Below are 16,550 nucleotides of genomic sequence, written 5' to 3' on the forward strand. Positions count from 1 at the left end.
TGATTGGCTCAGCCATACGTCTATGCTGCTAAAATCTGAATGGAGATGACCAGCTTCAGGATATCCCCTGGGAATTTTTGCCTATGGTTTTACTGGGTGAAGTATTAAAGTGCAAGACACTGTTCCTGGATCACTGTCCACGTCTATCCTTTAATAAGTTAATAGCTCACAATGGAATTTGTTTCTTACAGGACGTCACCTCATCTAAAAGCTTGGATCCTTTGATGACCTATAGAAGAAGGATAAGAAAAAGATGCAAAAAAACCAACCAAACCCAATACCTCCAAAGAGCCCTCTGACTCACAAAAATGTGACTGTAGCCTTCCAGTGCTGCAGAGTGACTTAGAAACTATGATGTGATGCTACGAATTTTACAGTGTTCTTGCTAGAGGAGAATTGTTAAGTAGATTGAAGCCCAGTGTTCCTGGTATCTTGACATGTTACACAGATGGTTCTGAATAAATATATGGATGGATGGATGGATGGATGGATGGATGGATGGATGGATGGATGGATGGATGGATGGATGGATGGATGGATGAACAGACAGACAGACATACAGACAGACGGACGGACGGACGGACAGATAGATAGATAGATAGATAGATAGATAGATAGATAGATAGATAGATAGATAGATAGATAGATAGAAAGATAGATAGATAGATAGACAGACAGACAGATAGATAGATAGATAGACAGATAGACAGATAGATAGATAGATAGACAGATAGACAGATAGATAGAAAGATAGATAGATAGATAGATAGAAAGATAGATAGATAGATAGATAGATAGATAGATAGATAGATAGTTCGATAGTTCGATAGATAGATATAGATGGATAGATAGATAGATAGATAGATAGATAGATAGATAGATAGATAGATAGATAGATAGGTATAAATGAAATGAATGAATGTTGGGTTTAGTGTTTGCTCTTCCCAGTAGCCTAAAAAGCAGGAAATAAATTCTGCTGCTATTTGACTCTTAATACAGGCCACGGTTGGCTGCAGCGATGGCAGAATAACCAATTTTAATTCATTTTTAATGCCATGACCTCAGTACCGATGGAACATTATGTTAATGTCACTTTTTGAAATGAAGAGGCTTTTTATATTAACCATTTTCTCTACAGCCAGATTGTTATTGCATTTTAACTGTGTTTGGGCAACATGAAGGGATTCACATTTGCAATGATGCTCACTTTCTGAGTGCTATAGGAGCAAGCTTGCCATTTATTAACATATTTGTCTATGTCTGAGTCCTTGCTAATGCACTGAGGAATGTTCCAGTATAACCTTTTACTACACAGGCTTTCAAGCTTGATCCATCAAACTAATTCTCACTAATAAGCTGCTCCACAGGAATGTCAATTTGATTTACATTAAACATTATGGTCTGAATTACAGTGAAAAGTCAACGTCTACCTAATGAGTGGAGAGATAACATGCAGACATATAAAATTATACCTGCTTATATGTATACATATATATGTATAAAAACTATGCAGTGAGGGAGCATACAGCCACCATGGGGCTTCAGATTTATGTGTGCTGGTCCTGCCTTTCTCTCTGACACTGCCCATTGAATCACCCACCACCAGAATACAACTGTTCACATCACCATACCAATGGGTATGGCTACTCACAGGTATGAAGAGTGTGATGGGCTTTATTTGGAATATTTCTGTGCTTAACATTTAACATAGAACCATAGAATGCCCTGGGTTGCAAAGGCCCACAGTGCTCATCCAGTTCCAGCCTCCTGCTATGTTCAGGTTACCAACAACCAGACCAGGTTACCCAGAGCCACATCCAGCCTGGCCTTGAATGCCTCCATGGATGGGGCATCCACAACCTCCTTGAGCTCACTGATCTGGGGCTGTATAAAGACTGTAGGCTGAGTTTCTCAATTCTACTCTGATGTTCTATCTTTTTTCTTTTCTGTCTCCAGAAGTCTTGAGTAAATTTGCTCTGGTGTCAGCAATGTAATGGGGAAAAACATAGGGCACCTTGCTGGGTGAGCCGTCACACAAGTTCTTATAACACTTTTCCCTTGGGATGCAGACAATGAGAAAGTGGTTCATTAGGACTGAGCGATGTAAAAGGGGAAGTCTATTGACGCGATTGTAAAGCAGGCTGGATGAATTATATTTCTCTCCTAGAACTGAAGTATAAGTAAAACACCCTTTTCAGTTGCATTTTGACTATTAGCCTGTTTTTCAGTATTTTAACTTCAGGCTTATATACGTTACTTTCTTCAAGGCCTGTGCTCCTTGCATACAGTTAAATAACAGCACAGTACAGACTGCAGAGAGCCAACGGTAGCCATTAAACAATATCTTAGAAAACCATTTTTAAATCAATAATTGCCTGCATTTGTCAATAAGACTCCTGAGGAAGCTAATGCTATTCTTGACAAAGGATGGCTGTCCAGTGCCTTGACAGATAGTGTTATTCACTATTTGACCAGCTTGAATAGGAAATTCATTCGTTGAGAATGCAAATTTTCCATTAGTACTTGAGCTGTCATTATTAATTAGGTGTTACTTGCAGCACTACTTAGAGGCATTAAAGAAGATGTACCAGAATGAGGAACTGTCAGTCCCAAAAACTGACCAGAGAAATCGAACAGAAAATACTGCTGATTTCTACTTTCAACATGAGGAGATAAAATTGAATAAAATAAAGCAAAATAAAATAAAATAAAATAAAATAAAATAAAATAAAATAAAATAAAATAAAATAAAATAAAATAAAATAAAATAAAATAAATGTAAAGGGCTCACCAAGAACTACACATAGTAGGGAAGACCCAGTACTTTCATGCCCATTTCCTGCATATATATCATATCTTTTTTCCTTGTTTTGTATTTGCTAAGCCTTAGAAAGAGCAGATACCTTCTCCCAATCTTCCAGTCAGGGTGAGAAATGTAATGCAAGGAATTGTTGCTTCTGTTTTGAAGGGAGCAGGGCTGGCAAAGTGAAAGCCAAGAAGTGAGCTGCGTACGATGAGCTTCAGAGTTCTGTGCAGTCTTTTAGATCAGCTCCTACATGCCAACTTAGTGCTGGCTGCTTTCAGTGTCAGCTGGCATGGCAACTGCTTTATCTCCCATAGATTTGTTTATCTGAGCACAACAACTCGCATTTAACCCTTTTATTTCAGCATTCGCCCATTATTAGCCCAAGAAGGGGAACAAAAGGCTTAACAAACCATTCTGTCCTAAAACATCTTGCTCACACTTTAACCTTCTGTTCTCACCTCAGCATCATTTGTTGGAGGTGTGGGTGATGGAAAACGTTTCCCCAGATCACTTGTCATCATCATATCCAGATCTGTAAATCATGAGCTAGCTAGGCAAGGATGTAATTTTTCCCTGTTTTCTGTAGCACTGATTAACATTAACATTTAATTAAGATACATGAAATCAATGCACCAGCCATCCTGCTCCCATCCAGCACACACATGGAGCCCTTTCCCCATTGCTGCATGCCACTCCCCTACACCAGCAATCTGCTCAGCCAGCCAGCAGAGCAGCAGTCAGGATCAGCTCTGTACATCTGTAGAGTGGCAGCCAGACAAGGACAAGGTTCAGAGTGAGAGAACTTAGGAGGATCCCATACTTTTTCCCTAGGCTAAATACTTAGCCCCTTATTATTGTCTCTAGCCTCACACCCCACTGACAACACTTTAAACTACATTTTAAGTCATTAGTTCACTCAATATTTACTGTATACTGCCTTTATCCTGTCCGAGGGAGAAGAGAACAATTAAGGAGATCAAACTTTCTGCATCCTCTTTGCTCACAGGAGGCTTGTTAAAAACACTGCAGTGAAGACTAAGGTGGAGCTGATATACAAACCCTCATGTCCTATGCTCTATAAAGGCATGTGGTTTCATGGAAAGCTGGTGAGAAGAACCAGGGCACTACGGCCGGAGATCATGAGAGAAGGCCAATGAGGTCTTCTATGAGGTCTATCTATGGATAATATAAAGGTCTGGCTGTGGCAGCGCTTATGCATAGATATGACCAATAACATGTAAGGGATATTAAGACCCTGTTCTTCCCTTTCTTTATCAAAGGCTACAAAACTGACAGTGGACTGAGGTCACCATAGCAACTACTAGGCATCATTTAAACATGAAGTGCATCCTTCCTACCAGGCTGGCTGTCAGAGGATCATCCATCAGCGTGTGAGGTCAACGCAAATGCTATCAAAGAGGCTTAGCTCAGGGAAGGACATGGGTCATATTTCAGAGAAAAGCAGATGCTATTTAAGCAAGAATCAAAGAAAAGAGGACCTTGTCCAAGGCAGATTATCAGTTGTGAGAGAGGTCTCAGAGAAGAAAGCATACTCAAGCACTTGCTTAAAGGCAAGAGTGAATGTGAGCCCATCTCACCTAAAGCCTTGCAATCAGATGGAATTCCTTCCTTAATTATTTGAGTCAAGAGGAGAAACAGCAAGAGTGGAGGCTACTGGTTAAGGTTGAAGCAGCTGCCCATTTTGCACCAACGGTGATAATTCAGTGTATTATCTTTTACACATCTAAGTGTTCTCCAAACTGCTTAGCAGCTCTCATCTTGTTCCATCCTTGGATACATTCCAGAGCAGCCCCGCTTTTTAATTCTCCAGAGCCAATTAGCTCTCAGATAACATTGGCAAAGGTCTTGAATTGTGTTACAGCTTTCCCCTGGTAACCACGGGATGTTGTCTTGCCTCGGACCAAGGACTTGATATTTAGCTGAATTGATCAGAAGAATTTAGAGCAATTGTTGCTATTGAACTTGTTCAGTGAATATCAGAGACACAGAACTCTCTGTCCCCACAATTTGGTGGGAAAGGCCAAAATTGTAATTCCCCTGTTAAAAGACAGTATTCACTAAACCTTAACTAGCAGACTGGAAACATAACATACAGTCAGTATTCTCTGATGTCAATACCTGCATTGGCAGTATTACCTGCACTGCAGACAGACTTTGTTATTCTGTGGCAGACTAGACATGCTTAATGTTACCCTTTTAGGTATGGTTAAGGGTTATGGTTATAGCATTTTGGGTTAGGGTTAAGTGTTACCAGTTTGGGTTAGGGTTAAGAGTTTGAATTTTGGGTTACGGTTAAGGGTTACCCTTTAGAGTAGAGCTTCCCATCATATCATAGAACGGCCTCCTCAGTTTGGAGAAGGTGATGTCATTCCATGGCTTTACTGCCCATGGGAAGCCCAACAGTTAATAGGAATAAGAAATTAACAGGAAAGAACTTGCCGACTAGTAAGCACTACTAACTCAGGAAAGGGAGTTTGTAACATCTCCACTTGATAAGTCTCCTGTAACTCTTTCCAACATTGGGGACTTGGAGCAACAATAACACATATACAACTTTTATTCCTAAGATGGACATGCTATGGGATGGCCCTTCTCTTTAAAACAGAATGCTTCCTGCTGCTGGTGGCTTCCCTGCCCTGGTTTTCAAGGAGGATGCTAAAACACCCACCAGGGGTGAGATATATTTGAACAGAAAATCTCGACCTTTGCATTGATCTTTTCCCTTGGCCATTTGACAGGCAAACACGATTTCCAATTTCAGGCAGCTGCAATGCCAACATTAATTTCAGCCAGTATCAAACAAACCCTCCATCATCTCCTTCAGTAGAAAATGAGCGCAGGATCTTTCCAGATACATTTGGCTGTTTAGAAGGCCTCTGATCTTTTAAAAATTACCTTTTTCTTTATGTAAAAATACACCAGCAAAGAGGCCAAATTAATAGCGACTGATTTGCAAAGACTCTGAACAACAAATTTTCATGTCCTTTCACCCTGTTTGGGAGTTATGTACCACATGTCGTCAGCACTCCAGGATGACTTCCCCAGAAGTGACAAAGAATCACTACCCACATTTGCACATTTAGTACCGCTGCCCCTCTCATTAACCCTTGTCTTGTCATCTTGTTTTGTTTGATTAGAGATAGCATCCAAACTCAGGCAGGAGAAAAGAGCCATGGACGGCTTACCAAATCCAATTAACCTCACATTCATAAATCCCATGTGATACATCTAGTGCAGAATATATCAGGGTTGGTGTTCTAGTGGCAAAGTAGTTGAGTGGCTCTCAGTGCTTTTAATGGGATCAGTAATGGGCTATTTTCAGCTCTGTCTCAGAGACAATAAAGCTTGGTTGCTGACCATGAAGATTCATGACTGGCAGAGCAGCAGGAAGCCCAGCAAACATTTGGATTCAGAAACATAAAAACAGGATTTCATGTCCTAGACTGAGCACTGGATGAACAGTCCGTACAGAATCACAGAATCACCAAAGTTGGAAAAGACCTACAAGATCATCCAGTCCAACCATCCACCCATCACCAATAGTTCTCACTAATCCATGTCTCTCAACACAACGTCCAAACATTCCTTGAACATCTCCAGGGTTGGTGACTCCACCACCTCCCTGGGCAGCCCATTCCACTGCCTGACCGCTCTTTCAGAGCAGCATTGTTTCCTAATATCCAGCCTGAACCTCCCCTGACACAGCTTGAAGCCATTCCCTCTAGTCCTAATCCTACAGCTGGAAGATTCTATAGGAGCTAATCATATTTCTCATTTGGATTTTGAAATGAAGGCAACTTCTCAATGTGAAGAACACAGTAATGACCAGAAACTGCCTATTACCATTTGTATTAAATTTTACTGCAAATCAGAGACCTTTTTAGCATATTTTTATATGCTCATTTTTGATCTGTCTATTGGGTTTCTTTCAGTGGCCCTTTTGAGTACAGGTTTTATCACTCTAGAATTTCTCAGCTGTGCAGGGCAATGAATGAAAAGCGTTGGCATCTGTGATTTTCCTTTGCCAGACACATCACCACTTCCTGAAAAAATAAACACAGGAAGGAAGAGAATAAAACACGTGATTTTCTAGTTGGGAGTGTGGACAACTACACATCACGGCTTGTCCCAATTTGTTTTCCTTTTTGAATTGCAAAGATACCTTTAAACGTCCTCTGTTGCTGGAGAGGTTTTCTCTGGGGTTAGCTCTTGGAAGGAGCTGAAGAAAAGACAATTTTTGATGGAAGTTATTGCTTCTAATGAAAATTAAACTGTGAACTGATGGAAGAAACGGATTTTGAAAAGAAAAAAGAAGAACATAAAAGAAAACAAGCAACCGAACACAAACCAACAAACAAAAAACCCTCCAATATTTAGGAATCCTCCAGGACAGAAACCACTGTAAATCTTTAACCTACCACACTGGAAAAAATTGAGGAGATACTATGACTTTTTCAGGTGGAGAGATTTGTAGAACAATTCTTTAGTTCACAATGAGAAAGGAAATAAAAACATCCTCATGATTTTGAAGGAGAACTGAAATGAAATGTTAACAGGATGGGTCACGAGATTTATGTATCATGGGATTTTTCCACAAGACCTTAGCTTTAGGCTTTCTGTATCAGTCAGTCCTCAGTCCAAGTGCAATGAAGGTCATAGCTGAGTATATTTTCAAACCCTCAACAGCAAAAAGGTGGTCTTTTCAGCTAGATCCACTGAACCGTTCTTCAACAAAGCACCTCTGAGGATGATGAGTGGAGTTTCATCAGTTAGTTTTTATTTTGAAGTCCATTTTCTTGTTCATCTTATTGAAAGCAGAAATCAGCCCAAGTCCAGACAGCCAAATTCCTTTCAGAAATTCAGCAACCAAAGAGGCTTCTGCAGTGACTTCACTCATCTCAAGACATGAATTTGACACAGGTCAGAGGAAATACCTTCTATGATTTCCTATCAGAAGCTGGACTCGATGCTCCTTATAGGTCTTTCCAACTTGAGATATCCTATGATTCTGACACTTCCCTCACTAAAACAGAAGTCCATGTGACCAGTTCAGATTTAGACATATAATTTTCAGATTTCCAAAGCCAAGTGAGGTAACTTTCCCCCCACTCTTTAAAATTAATGCTGATGCATGTGGTTCCCCTATTTTATCCAAGCAGATGTGCCTACAGGTGCTCCAGTGCTTCATAAGACAAACATTTTTAACACATAAATCAAAATTATGGTTACCGTTTGTAAAAGTGATTTTTGATCACCTAAAAACTGCTTAATTAATAATGAATATACACTTAATGGGCACTGGGGTCAGTGTTTATCCTACTTACATATTCTAGAAACACAGCAGCAGCCAGAGAATACTGTAATGATTCATAAAACGTGATTAGCCATGTCTTAGAAACATTTTAATTATCTAATAACCCTTTATTTAAGGAACCTTCATAATATGTGACTTTTTTCATTAAGCCCTCGTTGAAGCAAATATACTTGGTTAGCTAAAATTAGCAGTAATGAGACCGAAAATTCATCCTGATTCACCCAGAAGAGTAATTACGGATGTAGATATTTCCACCTCAGGGTCAGTAGCACAAATCCAGCTGGGTCTGTGAAGGTTTCAAGCTACTCCAGATTAAATGTTTATTTGTTTATCTAACGAATTATGAATCTTGGTTTTGTCCCTACTGAACAGATGTCCAAAAAAAAAAATAAATCCCTAGTAACAGCTGTCACTTTTATGAGTGATCCCATAGGGAGATAAAGAAGGAAGAACATATATTTACACTGGACTGACTACTCCTCCCTTAGGGTCATGCTATCACACTCCTAGAGGCCAAATGTGAAGCACAATTTACAAATAGGACTGGAAATTCTGGACAAAGCATTCAAAAACCTTATTTCAGCCCTTCAATTCACTGAGCCCCCTTTTTTTTTATGGCAGAGTTTTCTTCTTTTAAGTACAATGTTACTATTTTTCTAAACTGATGAATTTTAATTGAAAAAAATATGGGAAAAGACCTTTTGATATTATAGTTAAAATGTTGGTTATATGCTGGAATAGACCATGTGGAGCTGACGTAGTCTTTGAGAAGGGAGATATACTAGATGATTTCTCAGGAGCCCTCCAAACCTTTATTACTTCAAAAACAATGGCACCACAGAAATTTCATCAATAGAAGGAAGAAGGTACTATGTTTGGGTAAGATATAATTATGAACATTGGAAATACAGACTTCCCAGAGAGGTTGTAGATGCCCCATCCCTTGGAAGCATACAAGGCCAGGCTGGATGTGGCTCTGGACAGCCTGGTCTGCTGGTTGGTGACCCTGCACATAGCAAGTGGTTGGAACTGGATGATCTTGAGGCCCTTTTCAACCCAGGGCCTTCTATGATTCTATGAGAAATCTCTTGAAATAAAGGGAGCCATTAAAAGGTCTGCAGCTGAGTTGTGTTGGTAGATTGTCAGAGAGGAAAGAGTTCCTGTGCTGTAGGATGCAGATAGCATCAGTCTCCGTGTTATCAAACTAGTGATATCTCTGATCATTGTACCCCAAAAAGAAAGGAAAAGAGAGAAAGAAATGGAAAGAAAAGTGCTGCCTATGTTACCATGCCTATCTTGAGGGCAAGTAGAGGAAGCACATCACAAGCCACCAAAAAGGAGGGGTCCTAATTGAAAGGCCAGGCACTGCATCGAGCAGCAGGTTTCCTGCAGTTATATCAGAAGATAACAGAAGATCAGCCATCTGCTTATCCACAATAAATGCTATAAAAGCATTATGCCTGCAGGCTGCAAACATCACTGATAACTGGACTGTGAAAACTTTTGTTGAGTGTATATCTTGTGCAAAGGATGACCAAAACTGGACTGACAATTAGGCTGAATAACAAGCAGTCAATGAAAACAGATAACAAAGTCATGGAGAATAATGTAAATAGATAGATATATACTCATATATGCGTGTGTGTGTGTGAAAGAGGGAAGAATATTTCCTTTACCATGTTGGACACAAATCCTCCTAGATGCTCTACGCTGTCTTTTCTATTATGGTTGAATATGATGGTTCAGTAAGTGCCATTGTATTCACTGAATTTATACTGGACCAATATTGCAGCAGTACAGATTACGTGTAATTACACACACTATAATTGAAACACAAAGAATTACAGGAATTATCATGTTTTTATAACTGATAATTTAAAAAGGGACTCGTCTTCCTCCCTTCAAAAATAAGATGCCTTGTTCAAGGGAACTCTCCTTATTACTTGCTGGATAAAGAGAGATTACCTCCACAGGGTAATTAATCTCATGTTCTTGAAATGAGGTACACTGCATTCCACTGATTTCTTTCTCTTACTTTCTCCACGCTGACTACAGATGAAGTCCAGTGAACTAACAGAGAAGACACTTGAGTTTCATACGGGTGTGTTTAGTGAGCTGGTGATCACCCTTAAATTACGCTCCATTTCACAACAGCGTTTTGGTGTTTCCTTCACTAAGATGAATTGACACGTCTGCTTTTAAAGGTGACAATTTCAGCATGCCCAGAGCTGTGTACAAAATATTTACCATCTACAGCAAATCGTGTGCTGTCTGTAGCAACACCAGGAAGATGAATTCTGGACTAAAGATTGTGTACGAGTAATTCAATGGCAAAATAATCTTTGGGAAAAGGATTCCAGAGGGAAAAAGGTGAGGATTTTCCTCCATGAGAAGCACTCAGTAAGTGACCCATGCTGGCCTACATGGGCGCTGGGATGAGATGGACCTTACTGTTAAATATCAGCAATGGCTTGTTGTCAATTAATAAGGGACAACTCTTAAAGGGAGTAATGAATTCTGGAAGCAGAAACAGTCCATCACACCACGATGCAACCTGAGCAATTTTCTGACATTTCATTTACTTTTGTTTCTTTGCTTGGTTGCTGGTGCCTGCTGCAAGGAGCAATAGGAAGCTGACATCTCATTTCTACAGAGAACAAGAAGTCATGTTGGAGCTCCTCCACTTCTCCAGGCATTTTTAATTTTCACCAGCCCTCCACTGGGCCTCCAAGATGGCAGCTCCTCTGATTGCTCATTTCATGCACATCCATTCCTTAGGCATGAACAGAACTCAGCTCTGAGTGTTAGTCATGTTCTGAAATAGGTTCCAGTTGTGATGACTAGTCGTCTCACACTTTCACACAGCCTCAGGTCTTGTCGATCTCTGTGGATACCCAACTACCCAAACGTCCTGTTCAGCTACTAGACTTTGCAATAATTTCATGTTGGCTGAGAGAAGCTTTTTTTTCCACACATCCTTCCCCCTTCTACCCAACATATGCAACATACATCTACACACAGGCATCCCGTTTTTTTACTGCTTTCTTTTGAACAGAAGTTCAAATCAACCCCAGGCCGTGCTGGCCATGCAGTTCTACCAGGCAGAAGCAAAGAACATGGAGAGAGGACTTTACCATCTTCAGAGATGATAAATCTGAACAGCGCAGGACACTTGACAAAGACAATTTCACCCACACTTGCAGGTTTCCAGCATGTAATATTGTCCCACATTCCTGGGCAACCTATAGAAGAGAGAGAGACAAAAAAAAAGATAGGTTAATGGTGCAAATTTTCTCTCTCTTTTCCCCAAAATGGTTTTAGTGGTTGGTTCATCCTTCTATTCATCACTGTGTAACTGGTTAGAATAATAAATGATATCACTTTCTAATACGCTTTCCCTGCCCCCCCAAAAAAACTGCATTTATAAGAATAGCATAAACATACATACAATGCCATACATTAATGGACAGACTCCACTATTGCAAAAAAGAGAAATCTGTTAATCTCTATTAAATTAATCCATTATACATCAGAAACAAATTCTTCCCTTAGTGTAGAATTCACAGCCAGTATCTGTCTACCAAAAGTGTGTTAAATCTGTGGAGATTTGATTGACATCTTCAGTTTCAGTGCAGTGAATTTCTGCAGACTTGAATCTCCGTCATAGGTTGGATATTGATATTCATTGGAATTCATCCCAGGGAGGTGATTGGAAATTGGAGAACAGACTCTGCTTCATGCCACATCTGCCTGTTGAGTTGGTTTGTTTGGAATGGATATGAGAGAAGCTTCTCTTTCACTTTGCTCAGTTCTTTAGGAAAATATTCGGTACAGACATATAAAGAACCACTCCTGAAGCATTCACAGACTCTCCACAGTCATTCAGATATCAGGCTTCCTGTCACCAGCCTTTAATTAAAAATCTGAGTGACACACAACCAGCCTCCTGTTACAGGATCATGCCTTTTATTTCTAATCTAAAAATGTTTATTTCCAGTTTCCAGACATTATGTGGAACTGGATGAATTTTACCATCAGAAGCATGCAGAAATAGGAAGTGATAACATTAGGGATGGGAGTTTTTTTTCTCTTAGGGCACAGGAAAAAGAAGGGTATTAAACATCAGAAATTCAACAGATTAGGACTGCTTTTCAAGAAGGAGCTTTCTATGCAAAATCCAATCTGCAGCTGTGTAAAGCTGAAGTCAACATGTTATTAGTTTATAAACCTAGAAAACTTTTCTAGTGTACAGAAAAGCTCAGAATTTTCCCTCATATTTCCTACTAATATCCTAAAAAACATCATTAAAGGAATCTCAGATGGGGGTCATCTTCTATCTCAGCAGGAAAAGAAAGACAGGCTAGATCACAGAATCATTAAGGTTGAAAAAGACCTCTCAGACCTTCTAAATATCTCCCAGTTCTTTGCATTTGATGTTGGGATTGAGCACCTAATCTTACCAACTATTAAAATGTGAAAGTTCCACACAGTTTTCCTCTCCCCATCTTTCTTCCACTCGTATTCCATACTGATTCCTTTGCCAGACGAGTTATCTCATTCTATGCATGCTATGACTCTACTGGATATCTCTGAAAGGCTCAAAGACTTCATGTGTTTTGCAATTTGAAAAGTTCAGTGATACCAAATATGGGAATCAAAATCAAACTGAGCACTGTTCGATTTTACTGTCTTTGATAGCTACCGTTTGTCCACACAGCAGGAACAGCATTTACCATTTAAATCTGAAGACATTTGGTAATAGGTTTGTAGTTCACTGATGTATGGCAATCTGTATGAAAGTAAAGCATATGTAAATATCCATGGTAATGAGACATTTGCTTACAAGAGGTGTTAGAGACTATCAAAGAGCCTAATGAGATCTTCTGAGAACCACCTGCTAGCCTTGCTCACTTGAATTAAACTGCTGTGTTAGAATTAGGGAAAGCTTTCTTATTCTTTATTACTACTTTAACATCAGTTGCCTTCTGAATACTGGTACAACAATAGAAACTGCAAACCTATCCAGAGAAATGAGCAGAAATCCTCGCACTGCAGAGAAGAAAGAGAAGACAATGAATAAATATTTAATAGAAGACTGAACAGCAGTCTGCTATTGTGGCAATACCAAGCATAACTAAAATATTCCAATTTTAAATGGCATTATAACTTTCTTGTACTAGAAAACACCGATGTGTTGGCATTGGAAGAGAAGGAAATAGAATAAAAAGGAGTCAAGTAATTTGTTCAGTAAGTGACAAAGATTGGGAAGAATTCACTGTCAGTAAGAAAGTTGCCTGATTTTTTTTTTTTTTTTGGTAAAATCAAATTTGAAAGCAACTATTTAGAAGAGCAACTCAAATAAACAAATAAATAACATGTCAGCATGGACAGTCCCCTTACATTTGTAAAACACAATACGGCCAGGAACTCCTGCTGAGTGAAACCTGCCCACGGAAATCAGTGTGATCTGTGTGTGAAACTGCACAGCAGGGTTCTCCTCTGGCTCTGATGGTATGTCTTCATTCCTGTGTGATGGAGGGATACCCAAGCTTGCTTTGAAAGAGACACTGCAAGAAGCAAGGCACGGCATCACGTGGACTCGTCTTCATGTTTGGAATAAATAGTACCAACACATAGTTTTAAATAGTAAGTTTTCATGTAGACCAGAGCATAAAAATAATGCATAATACATACAAAATGGTTTTAATACAGGATGCCTTGCAGGGCGTGCAAATTCTTCTTTCCCTTCCCTGGTCTGTACTTCAGCCTGCAGACAGAAATCTGCTTGTTGAACTTTGTAGGATTCATCTCAGCTAAACCAACTTATGTAAAGCTTTGCATCTTATCTTGGAAAGCTATTTAGACCCTCCTCAGAGCACAAGAAGAAGGGTGTTTCATGTTATTCAGCTAGTCACCTTCCTCCCAATGGCACAGCTCATCGTTTGGAGCCTAACATGTCAATGGCTCCTCAGGAAATGCAAAGTGGTTGATTTGACAATGGAATTAAGTCAGGATCAGTTTAACTTCAGGCAGGTAAGACTTCCCAAATTAAGTGTACTCAGCTAAATGATGTTTCCTATGTAGCCCCTCAGTTGCAAGACTTTCCATTAGGAATAATCTCACTTTAGCTGGGAAGTGGTGGTGAACCACCATGTAAGTATACTTCCATCTCTCCACAGACCACATTCAGTAGAATGAGGCTAAAAATTCTGATCCTAAATAGCTGCCTCCTGAATCTAGTTCTTCTCATTTATTAGTTTAAAATATCACCTTCAAGGTCGTATCATCTTCAGGGGAGTAATATCAAAGGAAACACAGTGCTACAAGACAGAATATTAAACTGAATTATGTGATGCACAATCACATTTAAAGGGCAATACTACATAGAAAGCCTTTCAGAGAGAGAAGGAATACAAGGCAAGGTCTTTCTGTTCCTACATAAATCCAGGTAAATAACAAAATAAATAAAAGCTTGAGCAAAAGCTGGGTATGAGGCCAGGATCTTTGAGAGTGGTTGACGTTTCAAAGCAGATACACCTTGTAGGAGCTCCTGTTGAAGCAATGGCATCTCTGCTGTCTTTCAAGACAGGCAGCACAATCAGAACTCAAGACTCAATAGCCTCTAGGACATAAGAGAGTAGAAAAGAAAATTCAATGGAATTTCCAGAATAAGCTATAAAAATGGAGAAAAATACTAAGAGAGGCACTTCTCCTAGCTCTTAGAATTATTTGGACAATGTTACTGATGCAGCATATGCCACCTAGATCAGCTATTACACTAAGAATTTGTTCCTTTATCCAAATTTTGCTCCTGCTGCACCAAAAAGCACCTGGTATTGTCTAATGTGCTATTCATTCCCTTCAAGAACATAAATGTAAGATACGCAAATCCGAGCTAAGCTCCTCTACACCTCTTTTACATCACAAGAAGAAAAACAGACACTTCCAGAGGGCACTCTTGGAGGCTTTCTAAGATAGCCTGTCCTCTGGAGATACTTATTTTCTACTGCTGATTAGAACAGGCAGCAAGAGAAAACACAGGCTTCAAAAAGCTGGATTCAGAGCAGAGGAATTCCACATATATAGTTCAAGTGATTCAACGAGGGCTTTATATGAAGGATGAGAAACATTACCAACAGTTTGCCCACATTAACATTTTCCATTGCCTTTCTCTAGATAACTACTGGCCTGGCATTAGGTTATCAAGTAATGCAACGAAGTTGTGACTATTTAAAGTCTATCATTTATATGCTGATAACTCTATAAATTACGGTACAATATGGCATTATCAGTTGAGCCAGTCATTCTATAAGGTGATACTTTCAGAGATCCAAGAATTCCTGCACGCAGTGCTGTTTTCAAACAGCTGTTAAAAATAAAATGATTTGAAATTATAGTTCACTTCTCACCTACCAAGGTAACCCCAGATGGGATGAGAAACTAAAAGTGAAAGGAAAAAATGGGTTTTCTTTGATTATAACAAGGCTGAACAATGCACGTAGACACGTCGTCTAATTTTTGGGTGGTTCTGTGTAGAGCCAGGAACTGGACTAAATGATTCTTATGGGTCCTTTCCAACTCGAAATACTCTATGATAACAATGAGTTTTACAGCATAGCAGCGGAAAAAAAGAGCTAGAGATAGTTGGCTTTAGATCTGAGGAGATTAAATGCCGTGCATTTGCCAAACTTAAATCATGTGTTTTAGAATCAGAAGCCAGTCTTTTTTGTTAAGAGTTCAACAGGAAGGATTTCACCTGGTTCGGATATTTTGCATCACTCAAGAACTTCAGTACACCTTCTTGGGTTATCCTAACTTAGGAACCACACAAAGTACCAATCAGAACATTACTCTTATTCCTGCTGTTTAAGTTATGAAAACAAATAAATACAAACGCATTCACTAATCCCTGCTTGGCCACGATCGGCCTCAAAGGAGAAAAGAAAACAGAGATCTCATTTGTCCACCAATTCAGGCCAAAAACTATTCTCCTCATGACAGTGAAAGCCCTTTTCCATGTTTTGCCTCCGTCTCACACCTCAGCAGGAAAAGCTAATACCAAATTACTGTTGTTTTTCCTTAAATACTTTATACATGAAAAGATCAGCTTCTAAATGGCAGGAGCCATTATCTATAATTAGAAATATCTAAAGTTGTGGTGTTTTTTTTTTTCTTCCCCTAAAGCTGTTTAATTCTTTACAATCACAGAATAATTATTCTAAGCTCACACTTATTACTTTTCTTGCACTGTTACCAGCCAGGAAAACCTCATCCAAGAAAATCTCCAAAATCCTTTAAGTGCTGCCAACCAATTGGCCTTCGGTGAGCTTCGAAGGGTTTTAAAGGGAAACTTCCGTTTGGCAAAACCTTTGGAACATTTCTTCATCTAATTATGCAGAAGAGTAAAAA

General features: G+C 39.4%; 1 protein-coding gene across 14 annotated transcripts in view; it reads right to left on the minus strand.

The window, feature by feature from the left end:
• ADCYAP1R1 (ADCYAP receptor type I) overlaps positions 1–16,550 on the minus strand; it is a 125,435-nt gene that overhangs the window by 41,311 nt on the left and 67,574 nt on the right. For all 14 annotated transcript variants that reach the window (XM_072329949.1, XM_072329944.1, XM_072329942.1 and 11 more), the window contains exon 4: positions 11,276–11,383. In XM_072329949.1, the coding sequence (XP_072186050.1) occupies positions 11,276–11,383 (108 nt within the window). The remainder of the gene's footprint in view (positions 1–11,275; positions 11,384–16,550) is intronic.

The sequence above is a fragment of the Excalfactoria chinensis genome, chromosome 2 (genome assembly GCF_039878825.1).
Source record: "Excalfactoria chinensis isolate bCotChi1 chromosome 2, bCotChi1.hap2, whole genome shotgun sequence".
In the NCBI taxonomy this organism is placed as follows: domain Eukaryota; kingdom Metazoa; phylum Chordata; class Aves; order Galliformes; family Phasianidae; genus Excalfactoria; species Excalfactoria chinensis.